This window comes from Lithobates pipiens, unplaced genomic scaffold, assembly GCF_037356315.1.
Source record: "Lithobates pipiens isolate NorthernLeopardFrog02 unplaced genomic scaffold, aLitPip1_a1.2 Scaffold_13, whole genome shotgun sequence".
NCBI classification, from domain to species: Eukaryota; Metazoa; Chordata; class Amphibia; order Anura; family Ranidae; genus Lithobates; species Lithobates pipiens.
The window spans coordinates 369,838,412-369,861,490 of NW_027507718.1; the positions used below are offsets into that span (position 1 = coordinate 369,838,412).

Below are 23,079 nucleotides of genomic sequence, written 5' to 3' on the forward strand. Positions count from 1 at the left end.
TTTTGGGTGTGTTTTGCACGCTTTTTCAATAGGAACAAAAAAAGCGCTATTTTTAGATGATGTGTTGATCTATCAATGTGTTGTTTTTTTTAGAGAGAGATTATGTAAATGTTATATGTTTATAATAAAATATATTTTTATATAATTGATCGGTTGTGCCTAAAAAGCCCAGGTTCCATGTTCTCTTCCTATTCCAAATTCATAGGACATTGGTTTCGTTCTTTGTATCCACAGGACCACTCTGTGGTGGGATACAATTAATCATTTCAGATCTCATTTATTGACACAATTTTTTGGAGAAGAAACATGCTGGTATTGAAGTGGTTAAAGCATGGAGCTTGATAATGGTGTACTAGAAAGCAGAACATCAGCTCATACACAAGAGGAGGAGGAGGAAATGAATGGGTTAATGCATAGGTTACATACAGTGGCAGCATGGAGATGAAGGTGTTAATGTGCAGGATAAAAGAAGGGAATCCATTAAAATATGGTCACATGCAGACAGGATGGAGCTGAGATGTACAGGAGAAAAGGGTGGTGAAAGGGTTCAAGGTGATCCCACATGCATGGGACAATATTCCCAAAACTCCAGCAACTGGTCTCCTCAGTAATATGGCACTGTCCCAAAATTTTTGACACGTGTTGCTGCCCTCATTTTCTAAATAACTTTTTTTCCTAAAATTGTACATTTTCTTAGCTTAAACTTTTAATATGTTTTCTATTTTCTGTTGTGAATAAAATACAGGTTTATGAGACTTGCAAAATCATTGCATTCTGGTTCTATGTAGATTTTACACAGTACTTCACCTTCGTCTATTGTATGAGGAAGAGGGGGGTTGTCCAATGTAAACACAAGTATGTTTACATTTATGATCGCTGTGATTGGTCATTGTGATCACTGTGAGCCACTGACTGACTATTGCTTTGTTGGAGCAATCAGAAAATATCTAGTCCTACTTGATATGGGGAAGCATGTGAGCTCCTCCTGGAATGCAGTGATTTTTGATTGGATTTTTATTCATTCCAAGAATATGAGGGCAAAAATACAATTAAAATGTAGTCTGGCCTAATTCACGTTAGAAAACAGTGGGTACTATTCCATACCAGTCCTTGCAAAATTGCATGCATACACATAGTGGTGGATTCATTTTACAAGGTAGGGCCTTCCTTTCTTTCCAGCCCTGCCAGACAATGGTCTGGTTTTAGAAAAGCTTTTTATTTTTCTAATATAAAGCAATATTATGTTTGGGATTTGCTTTAATGTCTCCTTTCCTTCCTGTAGAACATACATAGATTTACCCATATCCCTACCGGAAAATGCCTGGATCGCTCGGAGGCTCTTCACCAAGTGTTCTTGTCAGACTGCGACTCCAGCAAACCATCACAGAAGTGGGAAATGAACAACATCCTCAGTGTATAAAGTGGAAGGTCGAAAAATGAAGATTACATTGGCTGAAGTCAGCCTGAAACCTGCTGCAATGAGTAACTCTGTACAGTCAACACTCAATGAAGGATAATGGAGACCTACCCGATGAACACTGGGTCATCCTGCAGTTAATGTTTACAAGACTGCTTTTACCTTTTAAACTTTTTACACGTTTACATCATCTTGGTCCAAGATAATGTTTGTTAAAGTGCTTCTAGCTCTGTTTGTAGGAACAAAGCTAAAGACTCTATTTCTCGGGATTCTACTCAGGGGTTGGAAGGTGGTTTTTAACACACACTTGAAAATCATTTAATTAGTGAGACATGTCTGTGTCTTGGTGATTAACTATTATCTCAATTACTTTTTCACTCTTCTTTTTCTTTTCAAAGCACTGCCACAATTTCTTTCAGTAATAGTGGCCTTTGTCTGTGCTGCTGTTTTGGATGGTAACATTGGGAAAATTTTAGTGCCTCTTCCATTTCTTTCATATTTTTTTAGGAGAAATTTATGCTTGCCATATGTAAGAGATGGAATCCAAAAAAAAAAAATTGTTTGGTGGTTGTCTGAAGGAAAAGTCAATTGGTGAAACTGTTTGCTGCTGGGTGAACATACAGTGTTCCAGGCCACATGTCATGGTGGAGTAGACTGGTGCATTGTAAATACAGGTACTTGGAAGATTTCTAGGATGTAGTTGGTAAAGAAATCCTCAAACTTGAAGTCCTATATAGAGGTTTTAATGATAACTCCACTACCACACTCCAAAGCATCTGCACTCCTAATACTGAATACATTAGAAAGAGCAAAAGCTCTATATCATAGTGTACCGGTTATTGCCACATTAAGTCCCCATGAGGTGTTATAGAACACTTTAAAGTCCGATACTTTCTCTTTATCAGTGGATCTCAGGTGAAGTTCTGGCTCTGTGAAATACATTGGACTCATTTACATTCGCTAGGCCTGCTCTGTGGAGGTGGATAAAGTGGCGTCGTCCTTGTGTTGCTACAAAACACATTCAGTATCAAGGTCTTCAAAAGTTGGTAAACATGTTGTGAAACAACAATTGTGTGCATTTGGCCAAAGCTTGATAAAATGGTGTCTGTTCTAGTACTCCATTTATATCTTTGAAGGCTTAGTAAAGACATAGCGCATTCGAGGAATTGGTTTTGGGGTATCTGCTAGGGCACCTTCTAAGTAATATTACTTCTGTCTAGAACTTGACTTCCAATATCAGTAACAGGGCCATTATTTACAGATGCCATACATATAAATATGTAAAACTTCTAAGTGAACTATGCAGGATGGGGTTGGTGCTGTGCTGTCATTACTGTTGTGCCGGCATTTTCACTGAATAAGACCCAGAAGATCTTTCACTAAGTCTCTAATATGAAAAAACACAAAAGACCGACCAACCTACATGGGTTCTACAGAAGTACCTTCAATGATCAGTTCATTACTTTCAATGATCTGTTTATTACCTGTGGTATCAAACTATTAATCCTGCAAGAAAAAAAAAATGTACTGTCCGTATTTCTTTACAGCCATATCAAAGAGTTCAGCACACTGCAATAACTTAGATGAAATCCATTATACGTGTGATAGTAACTACAGATTTTATTTTCTTTCTCAGTTGTGTTCTATTTATTACAGCCAATTTAGTTTAATTATAGGGCCAAAAGAATCATTTTAATTGTTTTGTAACATTTGCAAAGCTTGGTAACAAATTTACAAAAGTCGTGTCCCGTTACCTTGTGCATAATGTTAAATTATGTGGCAAAAATGTACAGGACCAAAAAGCATTGTAAGGAAATATACAAAACGAACGGTTCGCTAAATGGATGAATTCAGTTCTGTCTTTTGTAACATTACACTAAAGAAGCAAATATATGGGCACTGGAAAATAGGCTGTTGTACATATCAGATGAATTAGCAGCCATATCTATTGACAACTGGTACTTACCATAATAATAGAGCTGAATCTAATACCCATACTCTGAATGGGCAGGAATAGCAATATTTATTACACCCTGCTGACTAGGAACCAAATATGGGACAAAACATTAGATTAGCCCTTCATGACAGGTGGTTGCATCTACTTTTGTTTATTTATTTATTGAGGCTTAAAATATAATGTAGAAAACCAAACATTCACAGTTGCCTGCTTATAGTAATTAGACTGCTATTTGAAACTGCTATATGATCTGGATTACAAGGTGCATGTGGAGGGGGTTTCAGACATCCAGGCTAGTACAGTGAAGGAAAAAATGTATTTGAACCCCTGCTGATTTTGTACGTTTGCCCACTGACAAAGGAATGATCAGTCTATAAGTTTAATGGTCGGTTTATTTTAACCATGAGAGACAGAATAACAAAAAAAAATCCAGAAAAACTTATTTCAAGAAAGTTATACATTGATTTGCATTTTAATGAGTGAAATAAGTATTTGACCTCTTCGCAAAACATAGTACTTGGCAATCAAAGGTCTAATGTTTCTTGCAGTTGGCCACCAGGTTTGCGCACATCTCAGGAGGGATTTTGTACCACTCCTCTTTGCAGATCCTATCCAACTCATTAAGGTTTTAAGGCTGGGTAACTGGAACTTTCAGCTCCCTCCATATATTTTCTATGGGATTATGGTCTGGAGACTGGCTAGGCCACCCTAGGACCTTAATGTGCTTTTTCTTGAGCCACTCCTTTATTGCCTTGGCTGTGTATTTTGGGTGATTGTCATGCTTGAATACCCACCCACGACCCATTTTCAAAGCCCTGCCTGATGGAAGAAGGTTCTCACCTCATCCATCGTCTCTGATGCAGTGAAGTTGTCCTGTCCCCTTAGCAGAAAAACCCCCCCAAAGCATAATGTTTGTACCTCCATGTTTGACGGTAGGTCATAGGCAGCAATCCTCCTCCTCCAAACACGGTGAGTTGAGTTGATGCCAAAGAGCTCAATTTTGGTTTTATCTGACCACAACACTTAAACCCAGTTGTCCTCTGAATCATTCAGATGTTCATTAGCAAATTTCAGACGGGTCTTTACATGTGCTTTCTTGAGCAGGGGGACCTTGCAAGCACTGCAGAATTTCAGTCCTTAACAGCGTAGTGTGTTACCAATTGTTGTCTTGGTGACTATGGTCCCAGCTGCCTTGAGATCATGGACAAGATTCTCCCATGTAGTTCTGGGCTGATTACTCATCATTCTCATGATCACTGAAACTCCACAAGGTGAGATCTTACATGAAGCCCCAGACTGAGGGAGACTAGTTATTTTGCGTTTTTTTCCATTTGCGAATGATCACACCAGCTGTTGTCACCCTCTCACTAAGCTTCTTGGTGATGGTCTTGTAGCCCATTCTGGCCCTGTGTAGGTCTACAGTCTTGTCCCTGACATCCTTTGACAGTTCTTTGGTGTTGGCCATGGTGGAGAGATTGGAATCTAATCTGATGAATTGCTTCTGTGGACAGGTGTCTTTTATTTTTATTTTTTTATACAGGTAATAAACTGAGATTAGGAGCACTCCCTTTAAGAGAGTGCTCCTAATCTCAGCTCATTACCTGTATAGAAGACACCTGGTAGCCAGTAATCTTGCTGATTCATAGGGGATCAAATACTTATTTTACTCATTAAAATGCAAATTAATTTATGAGTTTTTTGAAATGCGGTTTTTGGATATTTTTGTTATTATTCTGTCTCTCACAGTTAAAATAAACCTACCATTAAAATTATAGACTGATCATTTCTTTGTCAGTGGGTAAACGTACAAAATCAGCATGGGATCATATACTTTTTACCCCTCACGGTATGCCTCATTCTTGTCATATATACTTTAAAGTAAGCATTAAAAGTAAAGATTTTTTAGCTGGAAAAATGTTATATATGGACAAAAATGGCAATGCTGTATTTTCATTTTCAAAATATGTAATATTAAATTTGGAGGGGACGTGCAGTTAAGCCTGGTACACACAATGAGACTATCGGGCAAATGAACGTCCGTTTTATTTTATTTTTTCCGCATGCTAGTCTCATATCGAAAATTAAGAGGTTACTCAATCTCCGAAAATTCTCATACAACAGAATACAACTTCGGAAGTGATGGGTATTGTGGTATTGTGTTCTTTTGTTTGAGCATGCATAATCTGCTCTTCTGTTTTTTGTTTTATGAAAACTATACTGACTTAATGAAAAACATATGATCTGGTATCATACAAGAAAAATTTAGATGTTTTGTCCTTATGGATAATTTCAGGATTGGTTCTCGAAAGCTGTGTACGAACGATCAGATTATCTTATGGTTGCTTCGAAAGTGGTCTTTTTGTCCAATTTTCTCATCGTATGTACTAGGCTTTATTGAGGGGATCCATTAGACATCAAAGTTTAGAATTTATGAGTAAAAAAGACAACTACCTTAACCCCTCGCCTGCTGGATAAAACAAGACAAACCAGATAGGGTTGACATATATATATATATATATATATATATAAATAAAATATATTATAATATAATTAGTCATAAATTAAATGGGCAAAACCAAAGAGGTCCACATTAAATAAAAATGGAAAAACAGGTTAAACAGTAATATACCTTTTGGGGTGAAAATGCTTTTAATCTGGGGCCACTTATACCATCTCCTGATTCTGGATTGGGACATTGTCAATCATTTGTTGTGCGGAGATCTACCAGTAAAACGACTGGGTCCAAAAATGTGCACTGGTTGGTAGTTTTTTCACCTTTCGACATGTTTACTTCCAACATGGTGCAGTTGAATAGAGTGCTGTGGGATCCATCAAGAGACACCCCCCCCCCCCCCCCCAGCAATATTCCACTGATTTGATGCCATAAAACTAAATGGGAATTGTTGCTATAAAGTTACTGCATTTTTTATATACATACACATTTTTTTCAAACCTAGTTGCTGGCTCACCATAGGTTGCTACCATTGTAACATTTTATTTCTATTCATTAAGCTTCAGAAGTTTATACTGAAACTGCATTGAGCTGCAATGCAGATGCATTGCATGGTGCGTAATTGTGCATTGTGGGTACTGCAACGTACAGTGTGAAGCCAGCCTAAGGCAAAAATGTTACTTGTCTACTTACTGGTTTATTGTAAATCAAAGTGTTCTGTTGCAATTCACTTTTGAATCCACGTTTGATGGTATTATTGTGGAAGGAAACCTGTACTGAGATATATATGTGGGTTGTCATCACTAATGTCTCCATCTAAAACTAATTAGCTGGCTGTCATGTACATCAATGGGCTTTAGTACTTTGAGTCACTGAACTTAGAAGTAAGGTGTTCTCACTTGTTGCATACTTGTTCTGGGCCTGGAACTCAATAAGTATTGAAATCAAACAGTACTGACCAGGCAAATGGCATTTCCAAAACAAGAAGAGCAATGGTGACATATGTATTTCTCTCGGCACAGTCACCTTTAAAGCATTCTCTGACTTCTAGGCTATAGTGAAGAAATTGATTGGCAGAAGATTCTACTACTGTCTCCTCCTCCATGAATACAGCCATGGCATTTAATTCTTGGATAAATATGGTAGGCCCCAAGAATGAGGGAATTCTTCGGCATTTTGATAATATGTAGATTAGTTGGAGTGAATGTGTTTTTCTCCAGGGCAAATGGCCTTCTCAATGGAACCTTAAAAGTAAGGCCAGCCATAGACTGTTTGAATCTCGGCCGGTTCAGCAGGAACTGGCCAAGATTCAAAACGTGTGTGGGCAGGCTGAATGTACTAAATAGATCGATCGACTTGGGTACAACCAGCCTGCTGGATTCACTTGTGATTATCGCTAGCGGTTACTATAGTCGCTAGCATCAATCACCGTCTTCTCCTGCCCCCCTGCCGGGAGCAGACAATTGCTCGGCAGGAGGGATTTCCCTCTTAGCACTGTCTGTGTTGATGGGGAAATTGTGCAAATTTCTTTTCCGAAACATGCACCAATCGCGGGTCACACTTGCAGTGCAATTGTCAATGGCACCCAAAGTGCAGGTAGCAGATGTACGTTTTGCCTTGTGGCAAAACACACTATAAATATATCAAAACAAAAAAATGCCCGATGCTCCACAACGTTTGTCGCATGTAGCGCAAGCCCATTCAAGTAAATAGGCTGCCCTAGGGGTGACGTACCTTAATCAAAAATGCACACAAAAAAAATGGATGCAAGAATGCGCATTCCCGCTACTCTCCGGTGTGAATGGTTCCTCAAAGATCAATTAAGCCTTCGGTTTTAATAAGCTAAATACATTCAATGTGCATTAAAACAAAAAGTGTACATTGTCTCAGGCTGGATTCACATATGCGGCCGCGGTTTTAGTGCAGCAGTCCGGCGCGGTTCTGTTCACTGGTCCAGGTAGGAATTTTTACCTGAAATTACACCTGAACCAGACCCAAAATTGCACAGGATCCTTTTTAAAACCACACTATGGCTGCCCTGCACATGTGTGAACCGGCTCCAATGAAAGCCAATCCGATTAACGTGTTATGCGAATTGGATGCTGTTAAAACCGCATCCTATTCACAAATATGTGTGAACCGAGCCTCCGTTCGTTTTTCTTTCTACAGCAGCTATGGCCAGAGTGGAAAAGTGGTCTGATTGCAGAAGTTTCACAAACCCCTTGAACAGACCTAGAACTCTGCAATCCAAAAAATGAATGCTAGAGAGCTCTGACACAGCAGGGGGAGTGCTGGACCTCTGCGAAGAGATCACTGCTTCCCCACAGAGACCAAGGGTCCCACAGACTTTTCTACTCTGATTTAACTAAAAGTTTGCACACCATTTTTGGTTTTATGCACCTGAAATGTATTTCTTAAAGTTCACTTGAGCTTTAACACTTGTTCTATTTTGATGCTGGAAAACAAGTGTAACGCTTTTATATTACCACACCCATACTCACCTGGAACTTCTGCAAATCCAAAAAAATGTGAGTGACCAAAAAGACAAACATCAGTACACAAGTGCAGGAAAATTCTTATGCGACTTTACAGTGACAAATGGTTGATAAAGGGGTCACTTGGACAAAGGAATTCTAAGTGGACCTGACACGTCAGTGTTCTGTCACATCAGTACATGTTTTCTGCATCTGCAATGTATTTGTCGTGTATTGGCATTTTTATCTTTTTGGTCTGAGGGCGCCTCTGTTGCCTTGAACCCTCTCCATATTTTACAGGCCTTTGCGTTGCACTCCATGGAGCTTTGTGTTGACAAACGTTGCAGACCACCCTGGATGCTATCTAACATGAACCAACCGACACTTGTATCTGGTTATGGCCATGAAAGGAGTACACAGAAAGAAGGTTAAACACCACTAACCTTATTCACAAGGGTCAGTACATTGCCATTGTATTTTTTCCTCTACTATATTTAAAAATCTCAAAGATAAATAAGGGGTATAAGAATCAACTTCTGCTTTGGGTAGATCTTTTGTATCATGCACTATGCATTCTCGTAGGAAGGTGGCACACATTGTGCAGGTTGTGTATATTTAACATGGATATTTTGTGCAATTAAAGCTATCTGTGAATTTAAATGTGTAGACTGAGACATCATCTCATTAACCCTTAGTGAGCTGATCCTGTGTTGTTTGTTTTCCATGCTTCGCTTTGTAAAACGATACCACCACTATGCATTTCTACTCATTTTTTTTAGTTTGATTTATGCAGATTTTGATACACTGTATGTTTCTGTAGAAATTGTACAGATACATTTTACTATGGTAATATTGGGGACAATGTTAATTTGGGGTTGCTTGTTTTTCTAGGTGCGAGAATAAATATTTTAATTTATTGTTTTTGTTCTCTTTCTTAACTGAGATAATACCTATTCAAATATGGGTTACAGGCATCAGACATTAGTAGAGTTGTGCAATTACTGGTTAAAGGATATTAACCTCCAAGAAGACATGCATACATGTATTATCCAAGGGGAATGTCAGGTGATCGCATAGGCATGTGCACATTTTCCCCCTGTTTTGACCCCTGATATTTCACCAAAGACCCCTAGCAGTGCTCCTAAAAAAAACGTAAAAAAGATAATGAAAAAAATATTGTAAAAAAAATACAAAATAAAAATAAAAACTACTGACACCATCCACTATCCTACTCACACCGACAGTCCACTGCGCTAATGACACTGTCAGTATATATACACATACACACAGATATGTGTTTGAGCTTTGGGGTGCACACCCTAATTCAATGGGCTGCGCACACCTATTGGTGATAGCATTGTATTGTTGGGAGCATAATAATGAAGTAAATGGACCCATAAATGCACCTTGGCTAAACAACTCTTCACAAGGAAAAACATTTCTGGGATATATTGTGTATATATAATATACAGTGGGGAAAATAATTATTTGATCCCCTGCAGATTTTGTAGGTTTTCCCACTTACAAAGAAATGAAAGGTCTATAATTTTTATCATAGGCGTATTGATAGAGACAGAATAGCAACCAAAAATCCAGAAAAAAATACATAAATTGAATTGCAGTTCAGTGAGTAAAATAAGTATTGGTAAGACATTTCTTGTAGTTGGTTACCAGGTTTGCAGACATCTCAGGAACTGATTTTGGTCCAGTCTTCACAGGTCTTCTCGAAATCCTTAAAGTGGAAGTCTATGCCGAAACAAAAATCCCCGAATCTATAGCTACCAACATTCTAACGCTAACCTATTTAGCCCTGTAAAGAAAAAAAATCAGTATACATACCTTTTGTGCAGGCAATCCGGCCCAATTTCCAGCGGTGGAAGCTCTGCTGAGTACACGTCTGACAAGGGTTGTGAAATGAATGGGGAGTGACGGCACCCATAGACTTACTATGGGGCTTCCATTGTCGGATGTGTCCCGCCTCCACAGCAAAGCCGTGGCTGATAGCTCAGTGTGGGATCAGAGCTTCCGCTGCTGGAGATCAGGTCATATCTCCTGCAGAAAAGGTATTTATACAGATTTTGTTTTTTATTACAGGGCTAGATAGGTTAGTCCTAGACTGGCTTTATGGCTATAGATTTAGGAGATATTTACCTTGTAGTGCGTCGATGAAGTCATTAGCACATGCGCTGTGAAGAAACTGACCTCCGTGATGTTTCTTCACTCGTACGTGCCATGACTTACGCTACCCACATGCATGTCCACGTGCATCTCATGGTCAGTCACAGAGCCGAAGTCCGTGGCCCCGGAAGGAAGAAAGCAGAAGATGGATGCTTCCACCAGAGAGGACAGCGCGGGCTTCAATTGCAGGTAAGTGCCACATAATGTGCTAGTATGCAATGCATACTAGTCCATTATGCTTTTACTTTGCAGGAAATGACAAAGGAAGTAAAACCCATCAGGGTTTACTTCCTCTTTAAGTCCAAAATTGTGAAAATACTCACCTTCTCTTTGCAAATGGAGAACAAATATGAGCAAAACCACTGGACAAAAATCCCTGGTTTTCCCAACAGAGGTCTGCCAACGACTGACGAGACTAGGCTGCTTAATGCAAAAAAGAAAAATAAAGAAAAAAAAGCAGAACTCTAGTTAGTAACCAACAGTGATTTACATCCTGCACTCTTGCAGCCACGACACCTGTCCTCCAAACCTCTGAGAATGCTGACTTATGCCCCGTGTTTAAATCCCCAGGTGGATGCAAACCTTCATGCATGTCAGTGGGTTTCGTGGGTTTGGCCTGCTAAGGTCTCTTGGATTAAAAGCGAGGATTGGCCTGTCCAGGTGTTTATAATCCTTGTAGATAAAGTTATTGTACAATGGAGGAGGTGGAAACACCTTAACAGACTGCTAAGGGTTAGTGATAACCAAGATCTTTCCTCTATCTAGTAGAAGGAGCAGGTGAATCGTCCAAATTGGGTATCTTTGCACGAATGCCATTTTCTTTAGCCTGTACAAAATGGCAGATCACCCTAGATATCCTTTTCTCTGAAACAGATTGGGGAGTTGGCCTTATCAGACTGTTTTGATTATCAGAGGGGGAAAAGGGTATGGGGCCTCTGCATTCAGGTTGCCCAAAACATTGGTGGAACCAATTGTGAAAGGGAGATGATGTAAAATCGCCACCACAAGGCACTAAAGTATGTAACACCCAAGCCCCCAGTAAAGTAGCTGTAAAAACCAGAACTGGTAGAAGGCTAGGCCCCACAGTGTGTGAAGGGACTATCAACCATTTTGCCAGCAGATTGCAACCATGAGGGTTGTGCTGTGTCTTTGAGGAGGTTTAGGCCAAGTAGTGTATTCAAAAATGTTAGCAGGATCATGAAAATATGTAATGCTGGTCCACTGACACCAAGCGCTATATACGATCCCTTATTATAAGAACAACCAGGAAAAGAAAATACTGGTGCAGCTTGCTGTGCATGGAGGATGCTCATTCCAAGGGATGAGTCTTCAGAGAGTCAGGCAAATGAATGGCCATAACTATAGACCTGGGAAAGGGCACTGCAGTGAATTCTCAGCCTAGGACAACTAATATGACATGAGTCCTGTACATACAAGAAGTTACAACAGAGCATGGGGAACATTTATTCAGAGTTGGGTTTGCTTTGTTTTTGAGGCTTGAGATATCCCAAGATGCACCAGATCATTGCTAGTCAATTGCTACTACCAGATCATTGGTAGTCAATTCTGGTTCATGTGTATATTTTCTGTGAGTGTCTGGTGCAGACGTCACATCTGGTATGGAGCAGCAGGAAGGTAAGCGGGGTCTGGACAGGAGCGGAACATCTAGCAGACAGCACACATGGAGTGCAATGTGGGAATGCTATAGTGGAAGCTGACTGGGGACCAGTGAGATAGGACTGAGCAGTGGAGGATCAGCAGAGCTGGGGGACCAGAGCAGGGCAAACTAGCAGATGTCACACGAGGTAGGCAGTGACTGTATACAGAAAGGGCTGAGTGGTGGAAAATCAGCAGAGCTGGGGGACCAGGGTGGGAGAAGCTAGCAGATGTCACACGTAGTGTGCAGCATGGGAGCAATATAGTGGGAGGTGAGCATGGACTGGAAAGAGAGGAGGATCAGCAGAGCTGTGGGTTACTACTGAGTGGGGGATCAGCAGAGTATGGGGTTACTACTGAGTGGGGGATCAGCAGAGCTGTAACTACTTTGTGGGGGATCAGTAGAGCTGCGGTACTACTGAGTGGGGCATCAGAAGAGCTGGGTGTACTGCTGAGCCAGGGATATGCTGAACAAGGGTACCAATGAGCTGGGAATCTGCTAAACGGGAGTACTAATTAGCTTGCGGTATTAGTGAATCAAGATTCTACTAAGCCCCTTTAAAACAAATAGAAAACCAACACTGGGCATTTGCCAAGCTTCATTAAAGCTTCAAAAAAAGCTCAATAAACAGATAAAAAAAAAAAAAGCATTACAGAAGCATAAAGAAAACCTATCAAAAAAGTACAAAGGGTATAGAAAGTCTACCAACCCCTGTTAAAATGTCAGGTTTCTGTGATGTAAAAAAATTAGACAAAGATAAATCATTTCTGAACTTTTATCACCTTTAACCACTTCAGCCCCGGAAAAATTTACCCCCTTTCTGACCAGAGCATTTTTTGAGATTCGGCACTGCGTTGCGACGACGTACCCAAACAAAATTGACGTCCTTTTTCCCCCACAAATAGAGCTTTCTTTTGGTGACATTTGATCGCCTCTGCGTTTTTTATTTTTTGCGCTGTAAACAAAAAAAGAGCATACATTTTGGAAAAAAAACACAATATTTCGTACTTTTTGTTATAATAAATATCCCCATTTTGTCTCAGTTTAGGCCCATATGTATTCTTCTACATATTTTTGGTAAAAAAAACAAAAAAAAACGCAATGAACATATATTGATTGGTTTGCGCAAAAGTTATAGCATCTACAAAATAGGGGATAGATTTATAGCATTTTTTTTTTTTTACTAGTAATGGCGATCTGTGTTATTTTGCTTTTTAATTGTGACTGCGACATTATGGCGGACACATCTGACAATTTTTATACATTTTTGGAACCATTGGCATTAATACAGCGATCCGTGCTATTAGAAATGCATTGATTACTGTAAAAATGGCACTGGCAGTGAAGGGGTTAACTGTGTTCCCTGGGAAGTGATTCTAACTGAAGGGGGAGGGGACTAACTAGAGGAAGTGACGGATCGTGGTTCCTAGCTAATAGGAACACACGATCTGTCAGAACAGAACAGGGAAGTGTGTGTTACACACACTCGTCCCTATTCTGTGTCTCCTGCTCATGATTGCTCGTGGCCAGCGGTCATCGCAACCATCGGCCACGAGCATCGGCAGCCCCGCTGTGCGAGCACCTGCTATCCTGACCCCGCGAGCCAATGGATAGCTACCTGCCGCAGTATAATGTGACCTATAAACTATACAACTTAATTGAATAACAAACTGAAATCTTTTAGGTGGCGGGAAGTAAAAATAAAAAAGAATATGGTTGCATAAGTGTGCACACCCTAAACTAATACTTTGTTGAAGCATGTTTTGATTTTATTATAGCACTCAGTCTTTTTGGGTATGCGTCTATCAGCATAGCACATCTTGACTTGCCAATATTTGCCCACTCTTCTTTGCAAAAAAAAACTCCAAATCTATCGGATTCATCTCCTGTGCACAGCCCTCTTCAGATCAACTTCAATCTTCTTCTGGTGAAGTCATTACTTTGTTGATTTGGATGAAAGCTTTGGGTCGTTGTCATGCTGAAAAAGTTTCTCTTCATGTTCAGCTTTCTACCGGTAGCAGAAGCCTGAAGGTTTTGTGCCAATATTGACTGGTATTTGGAATTGTTCATAATTCCCTCTACCTTGACTAAGGCACATCTTCTGGGTGGGATGAGCATTGCTTTTCTTCCAGTTTATCAATAAGCCCAGTCCTTGTAAAGTGGCAACTAGGACCTTTTGATGTTGGATAAGGGACTCCTGGCTGCTTGAAAGGAAGAGGATGTCGTCCAGGTAGTGATGGACTCTCAATGCTCTCTCTCTTAAGGACGCTATCACTGATAGCAGGACCTTCCTGAAGATTCTGGGGGCAGTAGAGATCCCGAACGGGAGACTCTGAAACTGGAAGTGGCCCTGATTCCCCAGAGAACCGAAGGAACTTCTGAAAGGTGACATGGATTGGGACGTGAAGATGGGCGTCCTGGAGGTCTATGGAAAGCATCCAATCTCCCAGATTTATGGCTTGGAGGATCGATTGTAAACTCTCCATCTTGAATGTCTCCACTCAAAGCTTTGAATTGAGGTTTTTCAGATCTAAGACTGGGCGCAGGTCCCCTGATTTCTTCTTGACCAGAAACAATGGGGAGTAGAATCCCCATCCCCCTCTGTGAAGTAGGTACTTATATTATTGCTTTCTTCTGTAGAAGCTCTTGAACGTAACTGGTCAGCAGAAACAGTTTTCCCCTGATGGTGGAAGCCTGGTTGGACAAAAATGATCCCCTGGGGGACGTCTTCTGAAAGACCATCTGTGCCCGAAATGGACAGTGGCCACTGTCCATGGGTCCTTTATTGTTTCCACCGAAGCCAGCTTGAATTTTGAAGGCCTTGACCCCACTACCGCTGGCTGAGGGGGGCGCATCTTCAAAACGACTTTTGGTCACCGGAAGCGGGAGTCTTGGGTTTCTGGAATTTCATAAAAGATGTTTGGGGGTTCTTCCAGCTCCTCCTGTATTCTTTCCCCGGCCTATCCGCTTTCGCATCCCTGTATCTGTCTGGCAGATTACGCCTAAAGGGAGGAGGTCTCTGCTGCTTCGGTTTCCTGTCTGATGGTATCAGTCCCGATTTCCCAACAGTCACTTTTGAAATTGCTGAATCCAGCTTTGCACCAAAAAAGATTCTCGCCGTCATATGGAATGCGGCACCAACTGGATTTACAGACAGGATCCGCCGACCAGGGTTTCAGCCACAGTGCCCGTCTGGCCATTACAGATGCCAATATGGCCCTTGATGCCGATTTAATCGCATCCACCGATGCCTCTGCCACAAAGCCCCACTGCAAGACTTAGCTCCTGTAGACACTTTACTATGCTCTCCTGATCCGCGCCTTCTGAGACCAAATTCTCGGTATTCGCCAACCAGCTGGAGATGGCCCTGCCTACAGCTGCAAGTGCCACTACCGGTCTGAAAGTGCCTCCTGCCACTAGGTAGGCCCTTTTCATATCCGTGTCGCTCCTTCTATCCAGAGCATCATGTCACAGCATCCTCAATTGGCCACATGCCTGGCTAATCGCATGAGAGATGCGTCTACAATAGGAGGAGAGACGAGCGGACTCACTTTAGGCCTCTTCAGGGGATATAATTTGGTAAGCCTGTTATTCAGGCTCGATTTTTTTTTTTCTCAGGTCCTTGCCATTCTTCCTTAATTAAATCGTCCCTTATGAGGTTTGGGAAGTATTTCTTCCATTTCGGTTGAGCCTCCTGAGGTTCCTCCCAGCCAATCACCTCTTTAACCGAATTGACAAATGGTTCTATTAATGAAAAATTGAAACCTGCAGACGCATCCAACCCCTCATTGTCAGACGGGGAATCCTGTTCTCTTAATGTACTGGGAGAAGCAGGTGAGGCACTTTGCGTCAACAACTCTGTCTCCGGAGTAAGAATCTGTGGAGCTACAGGCTCTTTAGACTGCGGTTCTCTTTCCTTAGTAGCTTCCTCGAAGCACCTATGGCAGGACAGTTTGTCGGGGAAAGCTGCGGCCCCGCATATCTAGCATGCGTTTCCGGAGGGTCGAACTGGGGATCACTGTCTATGCACAGGAGATCTTCTATGGTAGGAGCGGCTGTGTCTACAATATGATCTGGAGCGACTTCCTCTATGGCCTGAGCGACTTCAGCGGCTCCGTCTGTGGCCGGAATAGCTTCTCCTGCGTGAGGTCTCTCTGTGCCTTGATTTGGATGATTTTGAGGACCTGATAAGGCTTACCATTTAGGCAGCGTTAGGATTGCTCTCTTTTTTAATCTTCACTACTTACCAAGGTAAATCCTCCCCCCTTACCTAATGGCTGACAGTGATCTGCTAGGGCAGTGGTCTCCATGGAAAGGAAATAAGGCAAGCCTAAGCAGGATGGATGAAAGTTTTGTAAGGAAGGTCAGAATACTGGCAATCCAGAGTCTAGGTACAAGTGCACAGACAAATTCAATGAAATCCCTTTTAAATCTGCAGCCCAGCCCAGGAATACTGCCAAAGGATACACACAAGGTAAACAGGGAAAGACAGAGATGGAGACCGCTGCAATTTAGCCAAGCCTGTTTAAGGCTTATGTGCCGAGTATATCGGTAAGCCTGTTTAAGGCCTAAGTGTCAAAGACATTGCCAAGCCTGTTTAAGGCTTATAAAAGGAGCCGAACAATACTACTAGAGCCTGTTTAAAGCACCAACCATAGGCAGATAAAAATGCAAGCCTGTTTAAGGCTTATTCAAGGTCACAGAGAGAGTTGTAACATACCCCTAAGATCACCAGAGTGGGGTTCCTTCCATTTAGCTTCGTTTAGAGGCTGTACCGGTAAGGACTTCCATCCAGGAGAGGCTAGAACCTGGCTGGGGCGAAGCGGTAATGGGGGTGCTGATCCGTGCGGTCCCAACAAGTGAGGAAAAGTACGAGAATGCGGGGGCCGTATCGTCATCTTATAGCTATGTGGTCCAATCAATTTGTGGAGGCGGAGTTATAACCCAGAGTGTATGCTGCCATGATGCGACAGGAAAGCATGATGTTGCCACCACCATGCTTTACTGTGGGTATGGTGTTCTTTTGGTGATGTGCAATGTTGTTTTTGTGCCAAACATTTCTTTTGGAATTATGGCCAAAAAGTTAAACGTTGATTTCATCAGACCATAACACATTTTCCCACATGCTTTTGGGAGACTTCAGATGTGTTTTTTGCAAAATATTGCTGGTCTTGAATGTTTTTCTTCGAAGGAAAAGGCTTCCATCTTGCCACTCTACCCCATTGCCCAGACATATGAAGAATACGGGAGATTTTTGTCACGTGTACCATACAGCCAGTACTTCCAAGATATTCTTGCAGCTCCTTTAATGTTGCTGTAGGCCTCTTTGCAGCCTTCCTGATCAGTTTTCTTCTGGTCTTTTCAGCAATTTTGGAGGGACGTCCAGTTTTTTGTAATGTCACTGTTGTGCCATATTTTCTACACTTGATGATGACGACTGTCTTCACTGTGTTCCATGGTATAGCTAATGCCTTGGAAATTCTTTTGTACCCTTCTCCTGACTGATACCTTACAACAATGAGATCCCTCTGATGCTTTGGAAGCTCTCTGCAGACCATGGATTTTGATTTATGATGCAGCTAAGAAAATGTCAGAAAAGACCTACTAGAACAGCTGAACTTTTTTTGGGTTAATCAGAGGCACTTTAAATGATGGCAGGTGTGTAGACTCCTATTTAACATGAGTGTGAATGTGATTGCTTATTTCTGAGCACAGCTACATCCCCAGTTATAAGAGGGTGTGCAGACTTATGCAACCGCATTATTTAAATTTTTTATGTTTACTTCCCTCCCTAAAAGATTTCTTTTTTTTTTTATTGAGTTGTACAGTTTATAGGTCACATTAAAAGTGGAAAGGTTCTGAAATGATTTATCTTTGTCTCATTTTTTACATCACAGAAACCTGACATTTTATATCCGCTGTATGTTAAGCCTGAAGGCACTTTAATGTGTGTTAGAATCTAAGCAAGTGTAAGCAAGCCCCCACAAAGCATGTTGAATCGGTAGGCACTTTGTGTTAGTCAATCCAACTTCCAAGTATGTAATCTCTGGGCTGGAAAACGCCAGTGTCTAAAGGTTATTTCAGGCTAACCCCATGCATCCAGTACAGCAGGGTCTGTGTACAGCACTCTGTCAAACTGAGGAAAGGCAAAACTGAATAGCTGCATATTGAGACCAGCTCATGCAGCGAAATTAGCAGGAATCTTGGTTAAACTGCTTGCCAATTGTATATTGTGTATATATACAGCGCCAAAGCGGCTCTACTGCACAGGATCACGTACCTCGCGCACCACTGGCGACCCACTCCCGCTGTGCTTAGATGCTTTGGTATACAGGCAGAACATCGGTTAGTACAGAAGGCATGGATCCTGTGTCTCTAAGCAGGGGTACTGATTAATTTCTTCCCCTAGTATAAGCATCTCCCCCACAGTAGTAAAGCACTGGTAAGGCACACATTTAACCCTCTGATAGCCCCTGATGTTAAACTCTTCCCAGCCAGTGTCATTAGTACAGTGACAGTGTATATTTTTAGCACTGATCACTACTAGTTTCACTGGTCCCCAAAAAGTGTCAGTGTCCTGACTGTCCACTGCAGTATAGCAGTCCCGCTATAAGTTGCTAATCATCACCATTACTAGTAAAAAAAATTAAAAATAAATAAAAATATCCTATAGTTTGTAGACACTGTAACTTTTGTGCAAACCAATCAATATACGATTATTGGGATTTTTCTTACCAAAAATATATAGCAGAATACATATTGGCCTAAACTGATAAAGAAATTAGATTGTTAAAAGAAAAACAATTTTATTGGATATGTTTTATACAGCAGCAGAAAGTAAAAAAAAAAAAAACATTTTTTTTTTCAAATCAAATACTACCAAACAAAACCTCTCTTTATGGGAAATAAAACACATACATTTTTGTTCAGGTACAGCGCCGCACGATGCAGCATCCCCCCTTAAATCCAGAGGTACCCAGCAGAGTTCCCTCTTACATCAATATGTACTCAGTAGAGTCCCCCTTACCTTTCAAGCGGCAGAGCTAAAGCCAGGAGGCAGAGTAGGTATGGACAGAGGAAGTCTAATATCCATGTAAATGCTGGAGGTGGGGCAATCATGTCATTGGTTGGTAGGACACTGGCATTCCTAGCAACAACCAGGGCCTCGGGAGGGGTAAAAATCATCTACGTTGGGAACTAAGGGAGGGTCACAGCTATTATGACACACTGATTGGCATATCCTCTGCCAGCCAGCTGGGATATTTTTATGAACATTTGCTGCAGGCTGGACAAAATCTTGTAGCAGGGCAAGCTTAGAGACCCCTGTTCAAGATCCTCTTGCTCTAGGAAACACTTAAAGCGGTGTTTCAGCCCTAAAAAAAAAAAAAATTTTTAAAGTCAGCAGCTGAAACAAAAGTAGCTGCTGACTTTTAATAAGGAGACTTACCTTTCCAGGGCGCCCACGATGTCGGCCCCGAGGCTGACATGTCCCTCGGCTCTCGGGTCCCAGCGCTGCCATCCTCACTAAGGGAAACAGGCAGTGGAGCCTTGCGGCTTCACTGCCTGTTTCCTACTGCGCATGCGCGAGTCGCGCTGCGCTCCGTGAATGGGACGCGCTGTGTTAGGGAACACACAGTTCCCAGAACACAGCGCGCCCCATTACCCAGAAGACAACACGGAGGAGGGGAGAAGATGAAGATCACAGAGGAGCAGGAGGAAGGCAGATTAGGAAGACTGCCTAGCAACAGGGATTTCTTTTTTTTTTTTTTTTTTAAGAATATTAATATATTATTGTTTTTATTTTTTTTGGGTGGCCCACCACTTTAAGTGACAAACATACAGAGGCTTGCACAAACATAGCAACTAAAATGCATAGGAGGAAGAGACTTAAATAAATGTTCCTCAAATGGAAAGGGATAAAGCAGCTGCCCTGGTAAAGTTGAAAGTCTTTGAAAAAGCGATGGGCGAAAGTAACAATCCAGTTTTTTTCATCCCAGCAGAGCTATCAGGTCTGGCAGAACACACCGATGAGTATGAAGGGCACAATGGGTTTGATTTACTAAAACTGGAAAGTGCAAAATTTGGTGCAGCTGTTCGTAGTAGCCAATCAGCTTCTAACTTTACCTTGTTCATTTAAGCTTTGACAATAAAACCTGGAAGCTGATTGGTTTCTCTGCACAGCTTCACCAGGTTTTGCACTCTACAGTTTTAGTAAGTAAACCCCATTGTTTGTAATGCTGCAGAGCCTTTTTTATATTCTTCCCATTAGTAACACTATTGTGAATCTCTAAGCTGCAAATGTCTGCACCACTTCAAATTGTGCAGAAACGAGGCTACAAGGCAATAGATGTCACCTCCTACCATTAACGAGGTGACTTCCAGCGACAAGCTGCAGCCAGCAAAGGCCTTACAGACTAAACCACTGCTTAAAGTGGTTGTAAACCCTTACAAACCACTTTGACCTACAGGTAAGCCTAGATTAAGGCTTACCTGTAGGTCCAAGCAATATCTCCTAAACCTATATGGTTTAGGAGATATTTGCCCGAAAATGGGCACCGCTGTCGGCGCGCACTGAGTGCGGCATTTTTAGCGACGGAGCTGCCGCGCGTGTCGGCTCCCGTGCGCATGCGCGGGAGTGACGTCATCGCGGCTTCGCCGAATGACAGCGGCGGAGCTGCGAGACCCCACCAAGAAGATGGACGCTCGGAACTACAGGGGACAGCGGCGACTTCGCTGGCTCCTGTGTCAGGTAAGTGACACATAATGGGCTACTATGCGATGCATAGTAGTCCATTATGCTTTGCCTTTGCAGGGAATGAAAGAGGAAGTAAACTCATCAGGGTTTACTTCCTCTTTAACCAGATTCATCACACGCCGGTCATGGTCCCAGCAAATGATTGACCATTGGCATCAGGTGATCAGATCTTCCCCAAACACAGCTCTGTGAGTTTAAACAACAAAGCTGTGGTCAGTGACAGGGGATGTCATTTTTTGTTCATTCCCTGTTAAGCACACACAAATGCTTGTTAGGTACACATTTAACCCTTTGATCGCCCTAGATGCTAAACCCTTTCTGCTCTGTGTCATTAGTACAGTGACGGTGCATATTATTACACTAATCAATGTAATAATGGCAGTGCTTATGTCAGTGGCTGCAGTCCCGTTTATAAGTCGCTGATCGCCGCCATGAATAGTATTAAAAAAAAAAAAAAACAATACAATTCCAGTATATATCCCATAGTTTGTAGACACTGCAATTTTCATGCAAACCAATCAGAATATACTTATTGGGATATGTTTTGCCAAAATTCGATTTTTTTTAAAAAAATTATGGGATAGCAGTAAGTAAAAAAATAGTGCTGAATAGCAAAAAAAACTCTGGTGCAACCAATTACCTTCAGAAGTCACATAATTTGTGAAATGATGTCCATGACCTGTCATTACATATACACAACTTTTTAAAAGGCCCCAGAGGCTGCAACACTTAAGCAAGAGGCACCACTTAACCAAACACTGCCATGAAGACCAAGGAACTCTCCAAACAAGTAAGGGACAATTTAAAAGAAATAGATACAGGTGGGACTTAAAAGGTATGATAATCACATAACACAGTAAAATTCATAGTACAATGGCATTGTTACACATGATTAATAATAAATCAACAGTACATTCCAAAGTGTGTGTACAGTAATAACCAATAAAATTGATTGACGATTTAAACAGATCAAACCCATAATAGAATCATGGTTACTGTAGCATCCAATAGTAAAATCTTGACGCGTTCTGTGGATTATTTCCACTCATCAGGAGCAGCTATGCATTGGGGGTACCTGTGGTAGATGATATATTAATAATCAATGGTAATTGATTATAATAGGAAGAGAGGGAGCATAGACAATGGTCCTAACAACTCTTACCTATGGGTAGCAAGTAATAGATATAGATAATGGTAGTGGTGGTATGGATCAGAGGCACTGAGAGGTGAAGTTTTCATCCCACCAGGAGCTGAGGTGACATCCAAGACCGGTGAGCAGGCCAAGAGGTGGGGAATGGATAACGCGTGTGGATGGGGGTTACCCTGCCAGAACTGGAGTACTCCCAATGTATAGCTGCTCCTGATGAGTGGAAATAATCCGCAAAACACGTCAAGCTTTTACTATTGGATACTATGCCCCAGTAACCATGATTCTACTATGGGTTTGATCTGTTTAAATCATTAATCAATTTTATTGGTTATTACTGTACACACACTTTAGAATGTACTGTTGGTTTATTATTAATCATGTGTAACAATGCTATTGTACTATGACTTTTACTGTGTTATGTCATTATCATACCTTTTAATTCTGCTGATTACATATTGACCTACTATTACTTTATTTATTGCACCATCAAATCTATCATAACCAAATGGAAAGAACATGGCACAACAGCAAACCTGCCAAGAGACTGCCGCACATCAAAACTCACGGACCGGGCAAGGAGGGTATGAATCGGAGAGGCAGCACAGAGATCTAAGGCACCCTGGAGGAGCTGCAGAATTCCACAGCAGAGACTGGAGTATCTGTACATAGGACGACAATAAGCCATACGCTCCACAGAATTGGACTTTATGGCAGATTGGCCAGAAGAAAGCCATTACTTTCAGCAAAAAAATAAAATGTCACATCCCAAAATGTATGGAGGAAGGTGCTCAGAATTTTTATTTTTTTTACTTTTTGGCCATCAAACAAGACGCTATGTCTGGCGCAAACCCAACACATCACATCACCCAAAGAACACCATCCCCACCGTGAAACATGGTGGTGGCAGCATCATGCTGTGGGGATGTTTTTCAGCAGTTGGGACTGGGAAACTGGTCTGAGTTGAGGGAAAGATGGATGGTGCCAAATACAGGGATATTCTTGAGCAAAACCTGTACCACTCTGTATGTGATTTGAGGCT

The 23,079-nt window shown here is 41.5% G+C and overlaps 1 protein-coding gene across 2 annotated transcripts in view; it reads left to right on the plus strand.

The window, feature by feature from the left end:
* The window catches only part of GALNT7 (polypeptide N-acetylgalactosaminyltransferase 7), a 239,487-nt gene extending 230,270 nt beyond the window's left edge, over positions 1 to 9,217 (plus strand). For both annotated transcript variants that reach the window (XM_077477211.1, XM_077477210.1), the window contains exon 12: positions 1,283 to 9,217. In XM_077477211.1, the coding sequence (XP_077333337.1) occupies positions 1,283 to 1,420 (138 nt within the window). In that variant the 3' untranslated portion in view covers positions 1,421 to 9,217. The remainder of the gene's footprint in view (positions 1 to 1,282) is intronic.
* The last annotated feature ends 13,862 nt before the right edge of the window (positions 9,218 to 23,079 follow it).